The sequence below is a fragment of the Fringilla coelebs genome, assembly GCF_963513975.1.
Source record: "Fringilla coelebs genome assembly, chromosome: 3".
Taxonomy (NCBI): domain Eukaryota; kingdom Metazoa; phylum Chordata; class Aves; order Passeriformes; family Fringillidae; genus Fringilla; species Fringilla coelebs.
In genome coordinates, this window is record NC_140030.1 from 31,269,930 (window position 1) to 31,289,744 (window position 19,815).

At 38.5% G+C, this 19,815-nt stretch overlaps 1 protein-coding gene across 1 annotated transcript in view; it reads left to right on the top strand.

The window, feature by feature from the left end:
* CD109 (CD109 molecule) overlaps window positions 1-19,815 on the top strand; it is a gene marked incomplete at both ends in the record, with an annotated part of 67,222 nt that overhangs the window by 19,178 nt on the left and 28,229 nt on the right. Inside the window, 14 exons of the mRNA XM_084201718.1 lie at window positions 10-135; window positions 7,358-7,397; window positions 7,874-7,958; window positions 10,272-10,368; window positions 11,396-11,531; window positions 12,392-12,501; window positions 14,235-14,474; window positions 14,746-14,847; window positions 14,938-15,000; window positions 16,403-16,579; window positions 17,458-17,610; window positions 18,334-18,408; window positions 18,874-18,934; window positions 19,448-19,583. Coding sequence (XP_084057844.1) covers window positions 10-135; window positions 7,358-7,397; window positions 7,874-7,958; window positions 10,272-10,368; window positions 11,396-11,531; window positions 12,392-12,501; window positions 14,235-14,474; window positions 14,746-14,847; window positions 14,938-15,000; window positions 16,403-16,579; window positions 17,458-17,610; window positions 18,334-18,408; window positions 18,874-18,934; window positions 19,448-19,583 — 1,601 coding nt within the window. The remainder of the gene's footprint in view (window positions 1-9; window positions 136-7,357; window positions 7,398-7,873; window positions 7,959-10,271; window positions 10,369-11,395; window positions 11,532-12,391; window positions 12,502-14,234; window positions 14,475-14,745; window positions 14,848-14,937; window positions 15,001-16,402; window positions 16,580-17,457; window positions 17,611-18,333; window positions 18,409-18,873; window positions 18,935-19,447; window positions 19,584-19,815) is intronic.

Here is a 19,815-nt window from a genome sequence, read left to right on the forward strand (position 1 = left end):
TTCTCCTAGGATCCTCGGAAGAAATTGATTCAACAGTGGTTGATGGAGGAGGGTGATTTGGGTGTAGTTTCCAAAAAATTTCAGTTATCAATGAACCCTCCACTAGGAGACTGGTCCATAGAGGTGGAAGTGAACGTGAGTATTAACATTGCCAAATCACAGAGAGATTTATTTCTTCTGCTAGATGTGTATAAAATTGTGTTTACGTTGCTGAAACGAGTTATAAACGTGGATCATGAGATGAGCAAATCCTTCCCTCGTGTCAAATATTGGGCAAGATACTCTGCAAACCTCGCAAGATTTTCAATAGTACATGGTTTTGTGGGACAGGACACAAAACCCCACATTCTTACTTTATCCTAAGGTCTGTGTTTGATTCCAGGATAAAAATGGTATTTAAAAAGTGAGGAGTTGCAATATTAATATAAAAGAAAGATCTCATGCAGTAGAATTTTTTCCTTTTTAAGTGAAATGTTCCTACATTTATTTTGCAAACAAATACACAGAAATTTGTTATACCATGCTGTGCAGCCAGCCAGTGTCTCAAGTGTTGAGGAACCAAGACTATTTACAGATCTTTGCCAGTTTTAGGCGTGTTTCAGCCACTCACAGTGACTGATGAGTTACTGAGGAAAAAATAACTTTGTAAAATAGAAAGGATGACTAGTAATAGAGGACTGTTGCAAAACAAAACTGGAAAGGTATCTGTTGCATGTTGCTATTGGTAGTAGCTCTCTCAGGCCAGTCCTTCAAGCTGTTACACTCCTCATACACCATGGAACATGCTTCAAAAATAGCTGGAGGTTTAGCTGTTCAAAACTCTGTGTGTCAGGGTTATTTAGCCTGCTTTTTAATACCTATAATTTGGGAACTGCATTTCCTATTTGGCTTGCAGTGGCTGTTCAGAGACATTTAGCAAGTATAAACAGGACTGCTTAATGTTACATAATGAGGGAGGCGATGGGTAGAAAGGAGGAAAACTCATGTATTACTCGGGAGTAACATTTACCAGTACCAGTTATATGTTTGATAGATTTCTGCAGGCTTAGGCATCTGAGGGTGGTGCTCAAGTGAGTGTCAGGACTGGATTTTTCAAACACTTTGTCATGTGGGTGTGGAGTTGTTGCTGTTGTCTGTGATGGGAAAAATGTGTGAAGTTGTTCCTGCGCTCCTCCCTGTGCTCTGCCACTCCTTCCCATCCCTGCCTGCTGTTCAGTGGCCTCTCAGCCACACCGAAGCAGCTGTAGTCGGGCTGAGATCTAAAGTGCAGTGGGGAAGTGACCCAAACTGAAAAGCATCTGTGTGTTTTTCTTGGCCTAGACCAGACCAGTTCACTGATCTGGCTGAGAAGCCATCCCCACTCACAGCTATTGTAGGTGCTTTTCAGCAGCTGGGGAAGTGTGGCTCAGACATGGAGACCAAGGCTGGTGGCAGTGGTGGGCTCCTTCAACAGCTCACATGCCAAACAAAAAAGTGCTTGTGAAATGTTGCTTGGGCTTTCTGCAAAGGCTTGAATATTGCTGAAATTAGGAGATAATTGATGAAGGAGTTGTGGTAGCTGTTTTGAGGATCTGAATGAGTGCCACTCCCTCCTGAAATAAAACCAAAGAAAAAAAATTTGTAAAGTTGAAAGAAAAATGCCTTTTAAGTTCATCTGGGCTAATGAAACAGCTGTGAGACAAGTGAAGTGAAACCTTAGTAGAGTGTAGTTGATGGTATTCTAAATTTTAGCTATGCTACAGAAGATTAATGATCTTGGAAAATATGTGTCAGAGTGAGAATGTCTCTCAAGTCATGAGTAACGAGGAGAAAGTAAATAGAGAATGTTTTGTTCCTGTATTTCAACATATAGCTGAAGGGCATCAGGTAGAGGAGGTAAAGAGTGATTTCAAAATGACTGAAGCATCATAACTGAACTGCAGAGCACAGCACTGGCAGTTATTGTGAATACGGAAAATTTAGATGGGATCAAAAAGGGTCTGGACAAATTCTCAGTACACTCCATTGAGAACTGATAGGGAAAAAGGCCTTAGGCATCAGCTCAAGACACAGTGTCACTCCTGGCTACCCTGGTTGATGCAGTTCCCTAGGTGATCTCTATTATTTCATGGTTGCCTTTTTGAAAAGTGCATTCTAACAACACTGGAGTAGCTGAATACAAAGGTGCCAAACTTGTGTTAAAAGGAGATCAGGCTAAATGGTGGTTCCTTTTGACATTTAAACTCTTTGAACTGAAAATTAAGATGGGGAGAAAAAGAAGTGTATATTATACTTAAAAAAAAAAAAAAAAAAAAAGACCTCGGTGTCCAGACAAAAATGGCTATTCTTACAGTGCTTATCCTTTGGGAACAGAACAGCAACCCCAAGTCCCACACAGAAATACTTATGTTTACTTTCAGGCCCTTTTTTGTTTATACTTGCTCTGCTTTAATTTTCAAATTCCGTGTTGAATATAATGACAAAGCAATATGCATTATTTCTACAGCATGTGCCAACATATCTTCATTGGATCAGGGTGTCATATGCAAGATACATTAAGTGTCTATTGCAATATTCACACTATTAGATTAGGTCTGCCTAGTGTATTGTCTCACAGACTTATTTTTCTGAAAGTGTGTTAACCACTGGATTATTGAAACCTGCATGGCACCTTGCAGAATAAAGGAAAAGAACTTTCCTAATGGGAAAATACTTTATTCTCTTGGTTGCAAGGGAGTTTATGCCATGGAATACAAGATCATATGGGATGGGATTCAGTTTGAACATTGAGTTGTGTAGGGGTCTCTGTGTTGCTGATAAAGTGGAGATTTAGTGGGTGTTCAGTGAAAGCTGCTGAGTGACTGGATCACTCCCAGTGGATATTCCTAGCTTTTAGCTGGATATTCCTCTCTCTTCCTCAGCAGCTCTGCTGTTCAAGGGAGGTGTGGGTTTTATTGTGTCGTATGTAAAGATGCATAGATTCACCAATCGCTTCCTGATAAGAGAGGCAACTGAGAACTTAGATTTACTCCTGTCTTGGTTTGGAAAGACAGGTGCCTGCTAAAGGAGACAGGAGCCTCCCCTGAAATGGAGAATGCAAACCCTCCCCACCCCTCCTAATTGCTATGAATTTTAAATTAAGGGGCTCTCAGGCAAAAAATATGGGAGCAGGAAATAACAGTTCTTTAATAGGGAAGGGGAAAAAAGTGATAAAATACAGCGATGCAATACACTAGAACAACACTGACAGAGTCAGAACACAACCTGACACCCTGTGGGTCAGGGTGTTGGTAGCAGTCCAGTTGGAAAAGGAGCTGCAGTCCTCCTGGAGTGTCAGGCGTGGTTCTGTTGGAGCAGGGAGGTCTTGTAGAAAAGGGTTGTATTCTTCCTCTGCAGATCCGTGGAAGTAGAAGCAGCTGCTATTCCTCTGGGGAGTCCAGTGGAGAAGAGCTGTGCTGGTGTGTCAGAATCTTCCAGGTTATATCTGGGTAGGAATGCTTGGCTCCTCCCTCTGGGCGGAGCATCTCCCAATGGGAAGTTACAGTTCTTATCAGTCATGTGGTGACATTCAATAGCCCCTTATCAGCAGATGTCCCCTGCTGAGGGACCCTGATTATAATCTCTCAGGAAGAGAGATAAGGAGCATTGCCCACTTGACACCAGACAACTGCCATACAGATGGCAATAGAATACATCTTGCCTTGCAATCTGGAACAGCTCCTAAGGAAGACTTAGTATATGACTGGAATTTTTAACAGCTATGTCTTCCTCTCCTTATCTAGTACTGCCATCTCTGGCTCTGCATGGCATCCAGACAGCTTATGGGTCTGTTGAGGCTTTAGGAGCATCTTCATATGGCAAACCCAGACTGATCTATGCATGACTTAGCTATCCTGATGCCATGACCTGGGCTTTCTAGTTAAATAAGCCAGCCTTTCTTTCTCGGTTTCCCTCTTGTCTTTAAAGAATTGTTAAGTGATTAAATAACATTTCCCTTCTCATGATTACAGATCAGTTCCCAAGTGTACTGGGAACTGATCTGTAATCATGAGAAGGGAAGTGTTATTTAATCACATTTAATTTTTGGAAATGATTCCTCTGAATCCTGTTTTAAACCAGGTTTTGGCTGCTTGTTGCTGTTAAACATCCTGTAGTATTTTTAATAAAAGTTCAGGTGTTAGTACAGCTGTTCCAGGAAAACTCAAGACAGAGTAATTACAGTCTGGTTTCCATGTCTCTACCTTCTATTTTAGTTGGATATCTTATATTTCCTGTTGCTGAAAGACTTCTAGTTGTTGAGTTTTTGTAGCATGCACCTCTAACCAGAAGTTGTTTCTAGTTAAATGGCATTTTGTAATCTAATTTATGGAAGTTGTTAGGTGTGAATTTATGATCAAATATTGAGGAGTAGTAATGTTTCAGGTGCAACAAGGGCTTTCCAAAATATTTTTGAGAGTATTAAAATTTTTTAAAGCTTCAGCTATAAAGCAAACTTTCAGAATCTATTGGGAATGATTATATACTTTACATGTTGAATTTCTTAGCTTTTGAGGTTTAATGTATGTTGCAGTATCCACAGCAAATTCTGTCATGTTTTATGCTAGATCAGTTATGGATTTCACATTTGATGTGTTAAGTTTAATGTTGTTAAAAATGTTAAAAAATGTGTCACACTTCTTCAAAATCCGACTGTACATAAAGCTTTTGGCATTGCCTGGGTATTCAGTAGTTTGCAAATGTACACAAGAATGTACATTTGCAGATGTCCAGGAAATAATAAATAGTGGTGACACTGGTGGGACTCTGACTAATTTCTGGAGACTGAGCTATTGAATTTGAACAGAATTTCATTCTGGGGTTTGTTTCTTGCATGTGAAAACAAAGCATGGAAGTGATCATGAAGTGCTTCTGTTAGCTCTGTCTAGACAAAAAACTGTTTTATTGAGCTGCACAGCCCAGGTGGAAGAGTGCTCCTGACAGGGCCTGTGAGACAATGAGGTAGCCCCAGGAAGGCAGCTGGTGCCAGTACTGTGCTTTTCCAGGGCAAAGCCCTGAACCACACCCAGAGTCTTTCCCCATGCTCTAACAGCAGTGCATGTCAATGTCAGAAACAAATAAGAAAATAGACCCAGACCAGATTAATTTCAGGGAGTTTCAGTTGCCAAAGTAGGAAAAAAAAAAAAATCTGCAGGGAATGGCTCCTGTGACCTCACTGTAATTGGGTCAGACCCAATGAATTAAAACAGGAGAGTTCATCGCAGCAGAGCAGAATCTAGACCGTAGTTAGGGATTCTTGGATGTCAGGATACACAGCATCTAAGGCTTCCCTGCAGAAGGGCTCATCCTCATCATCCCAGAACACTTCTATGGATCTCTTTTTGGCACAATTTTCTTACTCTGGGCGATTGGCACAGAATGCAGTAGGTGTTATGCAGTTTAAGAAATGCTGATTTAGAGCAAAATGTTGTTAGTCTGGAAGGGTGAGTGTACTTAAGCAGGAGAAGCCATGGAAGGCAAAACCTGTACTAGAATGAAGCAGCTCTGGAAAAAATGGAGTAGGCATGGTGTTGTTTTCCTGTCTTAAAGAAAACCTCTAAAAATCTCTCTTGGGTTGTGCATATATAACTAACTGACTAACTGCTAATGTTGTCTCAGAAGCTACTGTTCCTGGAAACTGGTTTAACAACTTCCACTTCAGTATATTTGAACAATATTTGCTAGAGAGACAGCCTTGCCCTAATGAACTAAAATGACTGAGTGGTTGAAGTGCTGTTACTTGTCCTCCTTCAGACCAGCTTGGCTAAAAAAATGTGTTAGTGGAAAATCTGGCTTGGTATTCACATCATCAAGATGACCAAGTAGGGTCTTTGCCTTTCCCTGAGCTATCAAGCACATCTTGATTTTTGTCCCAAAGCTTGTCATTTTAGAGAAGATGCAGCCAGGAGTACTAGTCTCACTGTAATCTCTGTTTTCTACTCCTTACACTTATCTTAGTTTTTAATTGTACTTTTTGAATTTTATTTTTACTTCTAAGATGATGGGAAACAATATTTCATATTCGAGGGAGATGCTTTTTAACCATGCTGTCTGGAGTAACATTTTGTTCAGGGTTTGCTTTATGGCAAGGGTCACGTATATAGTTAGTATTGGAAGTAAAAGCTGTGCAGAGAACAAGAAGTGAGATGAATTCACTGCAGGACATTTCCCTAAGACGTGTTCCTAAGACTTCCTGAGAGTTATCTGATTGTGGACTGATTTATGCATGGCAGTGCTGTAGCATTTTGTGTTGCAAATATTACATTGCACAAATGTTGTGAAAAGATCTGATTCTGCATGTGTATTTTCAAACCTAGGAATATAAAGATGGAAGTTATTTTGGTGATCAGCGACTTGATCATCAAATCAGCAGCAATCTGGTTTTTACTTTGATAGGAGTATTTTGCTGGGAGATGTGTAAATACAGATATGTAAAGGGCTTGGTCTGAGGTGCTTATCTTGCAAAGTTGTTGATCAGGTAACAAAAGTTAGTAATTGTTTCCGTTTTAGGTCCTGGTCTTAGGGTTTTTACCATAGGAATTCTCAGATTATGCTCTCTTGCTACAGTCATTCCTATCTGATGCATCTTGATTCCACCTGACAATTGGTTATCCATATTAATTTTTCTTTTCCCTTCTGGAGGAAATGAATGAAACATTAGGAAAAATAGGAAAATAGAAGAGAACAGAAGTAACAGCACATTATGTAGTTCCTTGATTTCTTTCTTTGATTTTAAGTAACAAATAACTGAGACAAGAAGATACAACACAAGGGTGTCTCTGCAGAAGTATGGCTGTGGACTGTAACAAAACTGCAGCCATCTTTTGAGTAAATGTAGAATCATAAGATTATACAAGGTTTAGAAATAGTCTTGTCCACTAGATAGACTCTTTAAGAGTCTCTTGTTTGTAGAATTAATTTAAGATGTGCTAGCAAAGATGGTGCTGGTATGTCAGTCATGTTTTAGCATGATGACTGTGACTACTTATGCTAGGTAGTTTTATGCTAGGTAGTTTTATGCTAGCTAGCTCAGGTATTAATTTTTTTTAGTACAGAAACCAGGCATATGTAGATAGGTGTCTGCAGACTGGAAGCTGCACAAGCTGTTCATGATAAATACTTAGAGTCTGCTTCACATGAACTTCTGTGTCCTCCTGTTCTGTAAATATGCACTACTGGTCTCTACAGGAGCTGATAGGGATTGAGCCATAATTTAAAATCACACCGTGTCAGAAATTGTAGTTTAACTTGAATATGGGTGGGATTTGGCCAAGAAGGTATGTTAAATTTACTTATCTATCCACAATTGTATGTATTTTCTCATATGAATTTTTTTCAATAGGGTCAAGTTCATTATCAAAGATTTAAAGTGATGGAATATGGTAAGTGTTATTTAGTAGTGACCAAAATCAGTAGTGATTCTCCATTAATTTATACTGGCTTCCCTTGTCTGGCATGAACATTTTAAATACTCACAGAAAGTTTAATTTCCAAATCTTTGGCTTCTCTGCAACTGACCAAAAATCAAATCTTATTAGCTGCCCTGTTTATCTTTGGTAGTTTTAATGATCCCAAAATATCTGTATAGTATCTGGTTGTGAAGCTTGCTGATGATTCTGTAAAGGCTGAATAAACTAAATGTTCTTTATTTCAGACTTGGAAGCTTATATGTGGGCTGTTTGTATGATGCTTTTTTCTCCTTTCAACAAAAAGTCGTAGTCTGGCAATTGGCTTAAAAATACATCATACCTTTTATTAGGAACTAGTAGTCTTTATCAAATTACATGTTCTACCCTTGTTACTTAAAAAAGAAATATTCCTTCTGTGAATTTAGTGCTTCTTGTAATTTTTTTTTTAGTTTTACCAAAATTTGATGTCATGATAACAACACCCTTATACTACTCTTTGAGAGATGAAGATGTAACTGGTGTTGTCTCTGCAAAGTAAGTAAATCACTGATACTGTTGTCACCCTCCCTCTTAAGAAACTTGATGTAGTTCTCTAAGTGTCAAAGTAAAAATTAGAATGCTAATAAAGCCCCATTTATTCAAAATTAGTTGGCTACTATCTGTTTCTAATTACTGGATTTTGTTGTAACAAGATTCAGTAGATTTTCAGACTTCTAGTGAGTTCTTTTGGTCTGGTAAACATAGTTCTAGACTATAGCTATACATTTTCAACTGCCTTATTTGAAAATTTCTTATGTTTCTTGCTTGTAGTATGTATTTTGATGCTTTTTTTTGTTCTTATATTTTTTTAATGGTAGTCTCCAATTTACCATGTTAAGGTCTGTAGGTACAGTGAGTGTATATTATTAGGCAAACTTCTATGGACATCCTCCTTGTTCCAATAAATCAGCATGGCAGATTTCAAGCATAGGTTTCTCCTATCAAAATATCTATAACCATAAATAGGTAAAGAATGAAAAGCTCTTGAGAAATTCAGAAGAGGCTTCAGTGTAGACTCCTGTGTAAATAATATTTTATTTTTCAGCTGAGCAAATATCTAGACAAAACGTTACTACATATTAATCTCAGAAATTAATTTTATTTTTGAAGATGAGAGCCAGATAGAGCTACCTGATAGATCGATCCAAGAAGACTGAAATAAAAGGTCATTTGTGGGTTATCTAATTCCTTAAAATACATACATTCTGAAGAAGCACTCTGCTTACAAGTGAAATGCAGAAATCATTGTTTAGCAGGCTATTTAAATTAAGTGTTTGAGAAAACACTTCTTTCTTTGTAGAGTGCATGCAGCCTGATATTATAAACTGTCAGTGCCAGGTTGGATGGGGTCCTGAGCAACCTGATCTACTGGGTGGCATCCCTGTACATGGCAAGGGGGTTAGAACTATATGACCCTTAAGATCCCTTCCATCTCAAACCATTCTGTGATTCTGTGAATCTCCTAAGGGGTAATTTAAAAAAAGTTTTCCTTGCTTTCTTTTCCCTGTTCTACTTTCCTTTTGGAATTCATTATATGCCAGCTAATATTTGATTTCTTAGGCTGTTTTGGTCTTCCCCAGGACACTTGTCCCTTTCATTTGGGATACTCGTAAGGAGTTTGAAAGTGTACCTGTTTGCTGCAATAAATTCTTACTGAGACACCAGTGAAGCATCTGAGGTTGAACCCCAGCAGTGATAAAGTTTTACTGATACATCGTAATTATTTATAGAGAATGACTTGATTCCTGATGACTACTGTTTTTTAGAGACATAGTACCTCTTTATACAACTTCTAGATGTCATGTGTCATAAAGCCCATTTTCTTCTCTGTAGTATTGTTAGATCAAATTAAATGCAGGGATGCTGCCCAGTGGCAGTATAATTTCAAGGTTAATGGCAGCTTATTATTGTGATTAATAACAAGGTTTGCTTAGACTGAGTTTAAATGCCAGACAGTGTTATCAGAGTGGTTCCTGTAACTATGCTGTTTGATTTTTCTTTCTTTCTGCTTTTCAGCTTTGATATTACTTAAGTGGCTGCATAATGATTTAAAGTACTTTAAAGTTGCCCCACCTGCATGTATTACTGCTGAGGACTAGAATGATTTCAGGTGTCCTGTCTGTCCTCATGTTGTTCCTCCCCTCCTTCACTTCTCTGTCTCAATCTCATGATGTTGTGGTTTCTCTTAAGTATAACTTGGAAACATTTGTACAAAATTTTATTTTATTGCTGCTTAGTGGCTGCAGGTTGCTACTGTCATCCTAAGAAGGGAGTATGTTACAGTTTTCAGATTTACCATCGCTGGACATTGTTTGCAATGATTTCTTGAGGCTGTGATTACTAAATAAATAGTAATAATTATTACCAAATATCTGGAGGTATCTCCTTTTGTGTTAATAGTATTTGGTAAGCAAAATACTTGCACTTCCCACTTCCCTTTTAAATTCTACTGCATATTAGTTATGATGCTACATCAGTGTTCTGTTCGATAGCTTGCTTTCAACTTTTAGCTCAGTATAGTTAACTTTTATACATCATACAGCCCATAATAATTTTAATAAGTTTGTAGAACCTTGTGTAGTGGAAAGAGCAGCACTGTGTATCTTCTCCAGGTTTTGGGCTTCCCTCTTTAGTGTTGCTAAACTGGTCTCAGTATGGTGAGCTCCATGTTTCAGAGTAGAATTGTGTTCTGCCCATGTCTGAGGCCAGAGAATCAAGATTTCAGTAGGATCTTTTGTCTTGAGAGCTCTTCAGGAGCCCAAGTCCTGGAGGGTGTTGTGTTGTTTGACTTTGCCTGATGTGTTTCAGGTACACATATGGAAAGCCAGTAAAGGGAACTGTAACAGTCACTTGCCTTTCTGTTTCTTACTGGACAAACAAGAGAAATATAACAACAACAATGGAGGTGAGTCATCTCTTAGTAGTTTCTTTAAGTCTGTGTCCTGTTGTGGGTTAAATGATGCTTGGAATCATTCCTGAGTGCCAAGTTCAGCTGGAGAGTGTTATACTCTCTTTAATTCCAGCCTAGAGCATCTACATTCACACTGCTTGTTGGGAATGATACTTGGCACCTGTGCTCCATTTACTTGTGCCTGGAGGTTATTTTGGAGTTTACCAACTGACCCAGGTAGAAAGATTTTCCAGGAGCTGCGTAGGTGCTGGAGGACCTGTGCTCAGGAATGCTCCCTGGCCCAATGTCTGCCCCTGCACACTGAGCTCTGTGTCACAAGGCTGGAGGAGAACACTCCAGTTGTCTGGGTGGAGCTCTAGCATGGTAGAAACCATAGCATTTTGCCTAATTGCCAGCAATTACATTTGAGCTACTGCACTAATTGTAACCTCAAGTATGAAATCTAAAATGACACACTTTCAATCAGAAGGCTTCAAAGAGGTGATAGATTCTTTGCACTCTCTTTGCAAAATCAGACATTTTACTTTTAAGATGTGGACTGTTAAAAAAGCTTAAATTTTTGCTACATTAAGTGGCTGTAATTTTCTGTTTTCTCACTTCAGCCACTGTCTGACTTCAGTGCCTTCAGCAGCCCTTAGTCTACAGAAACTATGAGCTCAGATGCTGAATAGGGTATTCCCCTCTCCTCAGGCAGGAACTTGTTCATTATTCTTTCCTGTAAAGCTTAGGTACCACTGTGCTAGCCATATAGAGGTGGATAATTCTAGAAAGCAAGGAAAAAAAGTAACTTTTTACATAAAGCATTGTTGCCTCTAAAAAAGTAGTGAACTTCTACTGGATTTAATAAAAATGGTTGCTGACAGCAAAAAAGTAAAGGGTCAGTGTTCATAATTTTCTGGTGTTCACACTCCAAAACTCGTATGTGGAGAGAGCTAGAGGACTTAACCAGAAATAAGATACAGTAGACAGAAAGGTGTCCTTGGCTTTTCTGGCTTAACAGTTATTTTTTCCTACATTGCAGATAAATGGATCTGTGAATGTAACCTGTAACAAGCTGATGTTGCAAAACTTGAATGCTGAGCAGTCGTGGCACCAGGGTGACAGCGATTACACGGAGCCGATCGAAATGATCGCGGTGGTGACTGAGTCGCTCACAGGTGTGTGCTGTGGGAGCTCTTCTGACAGAAATCCAGAGGGCCTTACTGCTCTGTGGGAGAGGCTGGAGCTCTGCAAAAGTATCATGCACTGATGTCAGCACAAACCATCCACATTCAAATGTATTATCTGAATGTTGCTTGCCTGGAAATTTAATAGTTTAACCAGCTGTTGACTCAGTAGAATAGAGTTCTGTGCTAAATGACTGATTAAATAACCAAGAAACACATTCTGATAGGAGCTTGAAGTCAGTGACTGGTCATTTGTGATGAGAAGAGCAGGCATAAAGAATTGCTAGCATTAGCCTAAATTTTACAAACTTAACTTGAATCATAAACTTACCTGATGTTGTGTATTTGTAAGCCACATTAGTAGAGAGGGTTCCCTGGTCCTGGCTTGTCCACAGTCTAGCCTCTTCTAGGCGGACTGATTTGCAAACTGAGGGTTCTTTCTGAGTTCATGTTCCACTGCACCTTGCACATTAGAAAAAAAAAAATCATGTGTACAAATTGTATGCCTGTCCCAGAAACTAGGTTTCATGACAGACTTTCTGTAGAAACCCTGGCAAGGTGAAGGTGGCTGATTTGGGATTTAATAAGTTTCTTCCTTGTGTCATTCTGACATAGTCTGTGTGAGTGGAGCCCTGTGGGGTGTATCTTACACTGCATTGTGGCAGGCAGTACCAGTCTATGTATACCACCTTTGTACTGATGCTCAGCTAGAAGGATGAAGAATGATAGGAGTGGAAATGGTGAAAAATATGATAGAATTATTTCAAAGTCATGGGCAGTAACTTGTATCGCTGCTAAAGTAATGTGTGTGTTAAATGCGTGTTGTCTAAACACATACAATTATTCAACAGGAATCTCCCAAAATTCAAGTACCATCATATTTCCAAAGCAAAGTGACTATTTTATTGAATTTCTGGACTACACTAGAGTTATAAAGCCTTCTCTGAACTTCATAGCTACTGTAAGTTCTTTTGTTTGATTATCTTCTGTGGATAAACAAATGTGACTTCTCCTCTGTGCTTAGATAGCAAAGTTTGCCTTGGATTTTTAAGTGAAATTTACAGATGTGTTTTCAAATTCTCTCTTTTTTTCACAATACATTTCAGCAAATACTAAACTTGGAGGCATTTGCTCTAGAAAAAGGTAAAGTGGCAGGGAATGCTCTAATCTTGGCAGGATATATTTTTGGATAGTTTATCAGCATTCTTATGGAAGAGAAATCTTCCCTAGCTGATTTTTTTGACTGTGTTTTGAAACAACAGATTAGTTAATAAGTTTCAAACTGCTTTATAGTATAGATTTGTATATCTAACTAAATGTATAGATTTATACATACACACACACATATACTTTATATACTTTATATAGTGAATTTGTACATTTAAACAGCTTTTACATGATTAGTTAAAATTCATCAAACCACATTGCTTTTAAGCAGAAGTGTTTTTGCCTTCTGTCCTGTCTTTTTCATGCCAGCTGCTGTCCACCCCTAGAAATATTTTATGTTCTTCCTTCTGTCCCTCATCTGCATTCAGTATTTCTACATTTTGCAGAGGTTGCATATTGTATAATTTCATTTTGCTTGAAAAGGGGAGTGAATTTTACAATTCTTGAGCCTTTACTATATAGAAATGTGACCTAAATAGCAGTGATTTAGGCTGAATATACTCTTCCAGAGAGGATTTGCTCAAGTTGTAGCTTTATGCTAGCCCTATCATTTGGGCTTTTGGTTTTTGTGCTTCTCAGTTTCTTTGCCAGCATTCCAGTTTAAATCCACCTGTTTTTTAGGCCTCTTCCAAAGATGAGCTGAGTGAGAGATAGCTGAAGCATCTGGCAATTTTTGCAGCTGGCAGACAGGAAGGTTTCAGTTGTGCTGCCAAAGAAGTGTGAATGAACAGCTGCTGCTGTTAGTAAAAAGTGGAGATCTTACATGAAGAGCTTATACTCTTCAGAGAGAGAACAGGGAAATAGTGGCTGAGGAAGAGTGGTAGTGCAGTGACATCTATGGGCTGAAAAAGAAAAAGAAAAAATTAGTTCAGTGCTTTTAAATATAAAAGTCAATTTTTTGTAGTGTATAATGCAGAATAAGAATGCTTTTACTGGATGAAAATCTGCTTGAATGTGGGCATGATGGTTTTAAGTTGTAGTGCTGGTTGATGTATGATGGAGTGAAGAAGTACACTGTCAATTTTGAGCCTGGTTTCAGTCCTCAGCTCATTTGATGAATTCATAGAAACATCCAACTCAGCACCATCTCTGCTCATCTGACTCATTTTCCCACATTATGGGGAATGTAAATGTTAGTTTGCTCTTTCTTGTGATGGTGAAATGCAAGTGATAAAATTCAGACTGTGGGTAGGATATGTATAATTTATTTGAGACACAAACATTTTCAACTAGAAGGGTAATTGGGAGAGCTGAAATGCAACATGTCTCCTTTCAGTTCCATCTACTTTGCTTTTACTCTTTTTTTATTCCCTGGAGTTATGAATAATTTTGTTCTTGCCTGACTTGCCTACTTGCAGTACCTACTAGGGAATAGAAATAATGCTATTGATGTGTGGGAAATCTGAGGATGCATTATTTTTTTTTAATATGATGTGAGTGCAAATATATTGTTACATACTATGTGTTGTGCATTTTAGCTTTACCCTGTTTGATGGGTTTGTAAGTGTTTCCTTCCTTTTTGTTTAGGTAAAGGTGTCACGTTCTGATAGCAACCAGCTGACAGCTGAAGAGAGGCAGAATCTTGTAACAATCACTGCACAAGAGTCAGACTTGCTTTTTCATCACTCTTCACTTTCTCACCTGGAAAATGAGGCAACAGAGGAGAGAAATCTGACAGTCCATATCCTGAACTTCACAGTTCCAGAAAATGGAGTAATTGATGTTGAGTTTCCAATCCTGTCTGATACAAAAACTCTGAGAGTTCAGGTACTGCTTTGTAGCATGTTGCTTTGGAGTGTTGACACACTAAATTGCCTGGGCTGGGATCAGTGATATGCTGTCCTGCTGTTGTTATTTTTGTTACTTCATGTTACAGCTGGAAAGAAAGTGAGAGATGGGATTTAATAATTGCACCATGATATCAAAGGCATAAAGTGGACTTTTGCTAAGGCAGCCATGCTCTTGTAAGCTGTACCACATAAATGAACAGCATAGATTTTCTGTTTTGTTAAGAGGTTTTTTTTTCACTGTCTCACAGGCAGAGTTCCTCAGCAGTAAGACTGACATTGGTGTTTATGATGTGTTCAGCTCCCCCAGTCAGACTTACCTCCAGGTTAAAACAAAGAGCCAGGATATAAAGGTACAATCTGAGACAAAACTTGCCTCAATTAAAGCCTAGTTACTTATGGTTTTTCCATACTCATCCATATGAATCGTGTGCTTTTCCTAGGCTGGGAAGCCTTTTGAGCTGAGCATTGCAAGCAACAAGCCAGTGAGAGAGTACCACTATCTGGTAAGTTACAGGCTTTACATGTGGGGACAATCCAAGGTGACCTTGACCAACTTGAGAAATACTCCAGTGAGTGGAATGTGGTTAAACATTTGAGATTTGGCATTTTTTAATCGAGCTTGGTGGAAGAGAAGGCCCTAAAACTTCCTTTCCACGAGGAGGGTCCTTTTTGAAAGAGAACTCTATTATTCTATCTAGGAGAAATGCCCCTGGCACTGTAAGGAAATGCTTCTCTCACCTGGGTGTTGGGTTATCTCTGACAGCAGATGTGAGACAAGGCACAGCTGTGAGGGCAGTACTGTTTCTGACTGTGCAGAGCATCTGCAATGGGAGAAGGGACAAGGATGTCTCAGGAGCAGCCCAGGCTGTGGCTTTGTCAGCAGCTCCTGCAGATGCAGGTGAAAGCAGGGGCCTGGTGGATCCTGTCTGCAGATTCAGGAGTGTCAGGCTGAGCCTGTGGGTACAGGGGGAGAAGAGCTGCCTGCTGAGGGGCATTGTTAACAAGGGAGATTCATAGGAAGCATTTTAAAATAAATGTCTCAGGTAGTGGCTGAATTTCTCAGCTGCTCTACTGTATCTTGAAGGATGAGAAAGAATTATTATATATGCTATTGTTAAGTTTCCCACCCTGTCTTTAACACATGCCTGTCTTTTTCACAGTCTGCATCTTAGTGACCATGGTAGCTAGGATTCTTTTTCTTTCAGAGACTTTAACAGTAAACTGAATTAGGAAAACCATATAAAGTTTGGGCATTCATATGTATTGTATAAAATAGAAACACTCTCTAAAAGGTTTAAAATAAATCAGGTCCATGCAAGCAAAGGCAGGGAACTGCCCTTCATCTCTCTGTCTTCATTACTAAGTGTATGATCCAGTAGGAACAAATTTAGAGTGAAAAAATTGAAATCCAGGTATTAGGAGTAGCTTCAGACTAGCCCTGATCTGATCTGTTCAAATGAATGTCTGCTTTTACCTGGAGCACATTACTAGACCCCAGTTCACACTGTCCCTGAGGCAAGCCAAGTGTTCTAAGGAGGGTTGTTCTGGAGGTTTGCTTTTAAAACTTGGTGCCTGATCCAAACTCAAATGCTGTTACAGATAACCCACATGAGCCAAACCTATTACTGTTGTATATTTATGTTCTCATACCGTCTGTGTGCAATTGGTGTAGTTCTTTACTTGTCCATAGTGATACAGGAATTAAAACATGGGAAAAAAATTTATTATTTAACTATTACATCAGATACCATGCCCATTTGCACAGAACTGGTCTACCAGTTAGTAAAAAAAAAAAAAAAAGAATCACAGCTATGTGTCTATTGTTTAGCAGCTACTTGTAGAACCAATTGCTGATGACATATTGAGGATGCCAACAGTCTGAGTGTTTGATTTTTTCTCTTACAGGTATTATCTAAGGAACAAATTATGGCTTTTGGCACAAAGTCTACAAAAACATTCACTTTAACAGCAGAAAATTCCTGGGCTCCTTTGATATCTATACTTGTATTCTATGTAGATGAGCTTGGAGTGGTTGTAAATGATGCTCTCACTGTCCCCATCCAGCCTGCTTTGGATGACAAGGTAATTGTGTTGAACTTGAGTCTGAGACCATGGTTTTGTTGAGGTGTTGTGTGGTAGCTTAAAAAAATTTTCTTCTAGATCATAGGATTGTAAATGTAAAAAATTTTCATTGAGGATCTAACCTGAAGTTTGTGCAAGTCTTTAGAAAGACTTTTGATGATACCAGTACGATTAGGGTCCAGTTTTTGCATATTTGAAAGTCCTTTCTACTGGTGCTGTTTTCCACATAAACAGATGCACAGCATCTCCTTGTGTTGTTGGTGGTGTGGTCAATTACTGAGCCAAAGGTTACTCTGGCCAATATGGTGACAAAGTATCATAAGGGTATTAACTTTTACATAATTGTTAGATTTTAAAAAGACCTTGTTCTAGCCAGGCAGTGGTCACATTGTGACCAGTGTTTGGGTTTCATGTGACTATCCATACTTCATCTCAAAAAAGTTAGGAAGAAGTGTGGGGAATTTCAATTGCATCACTGAATTGATTTTTCCAGCTTGCTTACCCGGACAAGATTTGGTCCTTTGTACAAATAAAAGCCTCCCTATAACTTTTTATAAATGAGACCATCCAAAGGCTGGATTGGTTCAAATTCTTTCTCTGCTCTGGAGACTTTAACACTTACAACCAGTAATCATTAGGGAGCCTGTTTGTCCTGCTGCATGAAAAATGTCTCAATTTGCCTCGTAAGTTATCCAAGTTACTAAAAGTCCTAGGAAAAGACTCTCAGATGTCCCCAGTGTCCCAGAGGCTCTAGAAGAAACAAATCCAGGGTCTTAATTACGGCCAAATAATCTAAAAACCCGCCTTCCTGGGAGTTGTTAACAGCTGTAAATATCACTGTAGAAATTAAATCAGTGCTGTGTTTTACTATTTTCTAGATTAAAATCTCTTGGAGCAAAGATAAGGCCAAGCCATCTGAGAAAGTCTCCCTTAAAATCAGTACAACAGAGCCAGGATCAGTAATTGGAATTTCAGTTGTTGACAAAAGTGCAAAGCTTCTGGGAGAAAGTAGTGACATAACAGAAGATTCTGTAAGTATATGGGAAAAGGAGGTTGTCATTATTGTGTGTATGAAAAATGTATGTTTGTGGAAATGTTACAGACTGTATGCTGAACAAGTAATGTTCTTTGAGCATGGTTTTTAGCCTGTAATTATGCAATTTTTTTTACTTTTGCTAGTTGCATGTGTGGCAAAGACTGTAAAGCTTACAAGGTAATAGGCACAGCATTTCCAGTTCCAATCAATACTCCATTGTTTTTCACTTGTTAAGACTTGGCAGTTTCTTCTTTCAGAAAAGACAATGTTAGGGAAAAAACCCAATGATTTGTTGTTTGTGCTATTTAAAATTAATAATATAACATAAAGATTTGTTTTTCTTGGGAGGGCAGAATAAATTATTCATGTGTTTAAATTACCTTTGCTTGCAGAAGCTCTGCTGTATTTACAGTTTGAAAGAGCTTACAATATATATCATTCCTAAGGTGCTCAAAGGACATAGCCTGAGTACCATAAAATATCAATGGGCTGTAGGCTTTATTCCAGGCTTATACACAGTCTTGGTCACTCTTCCATTAATCATAAAACCACTACAACACAACCTCCTTCATCCTGTCACAGATTATTTTCTTTCTGGCATGAGAGCTAAGCAACCTACAGCTTGTGGTACAGCTATGTGAATTAGCAACAGTGCAAGTTCTTAAAATGTGAGTTGGCATTCAGTCTGTGGATGATTTTGGTTTTTTTTTTCCCTTAGGTCCTCCATGAGCTGAATTTATACAGCACAGTGCAGTATTTCCCCTTGGTCAGAGGTTCTTTTGGTGTATTTCAGGTACTGGGTTTTTTTCATGATGCTAGGCTGTTGTATTTTTTACTGCTCAGTGATTTGAACATCACTTGCTAGAAAAAAGTGAACTCTCTAACTTTTGCAACAATAGACAATGTAATGTTTTCATGGCTTATATGAGTTTCAAATTGTGAATCTTGTCAATATGTAATACTCTGAATGCCAAGGCATATATTTATTCCTCCTTATTTATTTTGATTTATACCTCCATAAATACAGGTTGCTTTATGCTTGGTATAGTCTTCACTTTGAAAAGTTTTCAGTCATTATGGCAATATTCAGATTCATATCAGCACAGTTTTCTAGGTTTCTGTATATTATTTGCTCTAGTTTTATGCTTTCTTTATGACTTTATTTGCCTAAAAAAAAAGAAGAGAAAAAGAAAATAGATAAGCACTGTTGATGTCCTGAATGTCCTGTATTGAGATATACTGTATAAATTTTATCCAGAAATGCAGCCTTTGGGTATCAACTGATGCAGTTCTTGAGGAGGATAAGGAACATTTTCTTTGTAAGTAATACAACAAATGAAGCCAAATCTAATTTACTGAGTGGGGAAGGAGGTCTATGGGATAGGGCCCCTATTATGTTTTCTTACTGTGCTGCATACAGGTTGCATCCAGCCTTGAAAATCATTAGCATTTCAAAGGTTCAAGTCATACAAAATTCATACAATCAGCATTTCAGAAATTTTCCTTTTTTACTGCAGTGGCATTACCCCTAAAAGCCTGAGGATGAGTGGAGTTTCCGTTTGCAGCTCCAGTTGATATATATTGCAGTGGTTTGTCATGTGTAGCCAAATTACAGCAGTTGCATCCAACTCCACAGAGGCCATGTAGAAATTTGTGTGAAATTTTTTTTATTCTTAAAACAAAAAATTCCTAGTGTCCCAAAGTAGTCTTATATTTAACAAAGCTATAGATTAGACTCCAAACAATATACTAATTTGACTTTTCCTAACTGTATTTATTTGAGCTTTCTAAATGTAGATATTTGGAGTAGGACAGTATTTTTTATTTTGCAGATGGTGGAATGATACCTATAGAGGATGGTTTTGGTGATGATATGCCGGTATCTAAAAATGGACCTCCTGATTTCAGCAATCTCTATGTGAGGTCACATTTTCCAGAGACTTGGCTTTGGATCGACACTAAAACAAGGTATAAGTCAGAAGCAAAAGGAAACCAATTTGTGCTTGCTTTTTGGGTTTTTTTTTGGTAGGTTTCAGTAGCATTCTGCGCCAGTGCTGAAGAACAGTGCTTAAAAATGTAGATTTATATTCTGCTACCACCTAGAGGCCACAAGTGAGATTGGAGATCGAAAAAATAAGGAGTTGTACAACTGCACAAGAGAGAATTATGCCTGACTGAAGGCCTAGGAGTTTCAATAGAA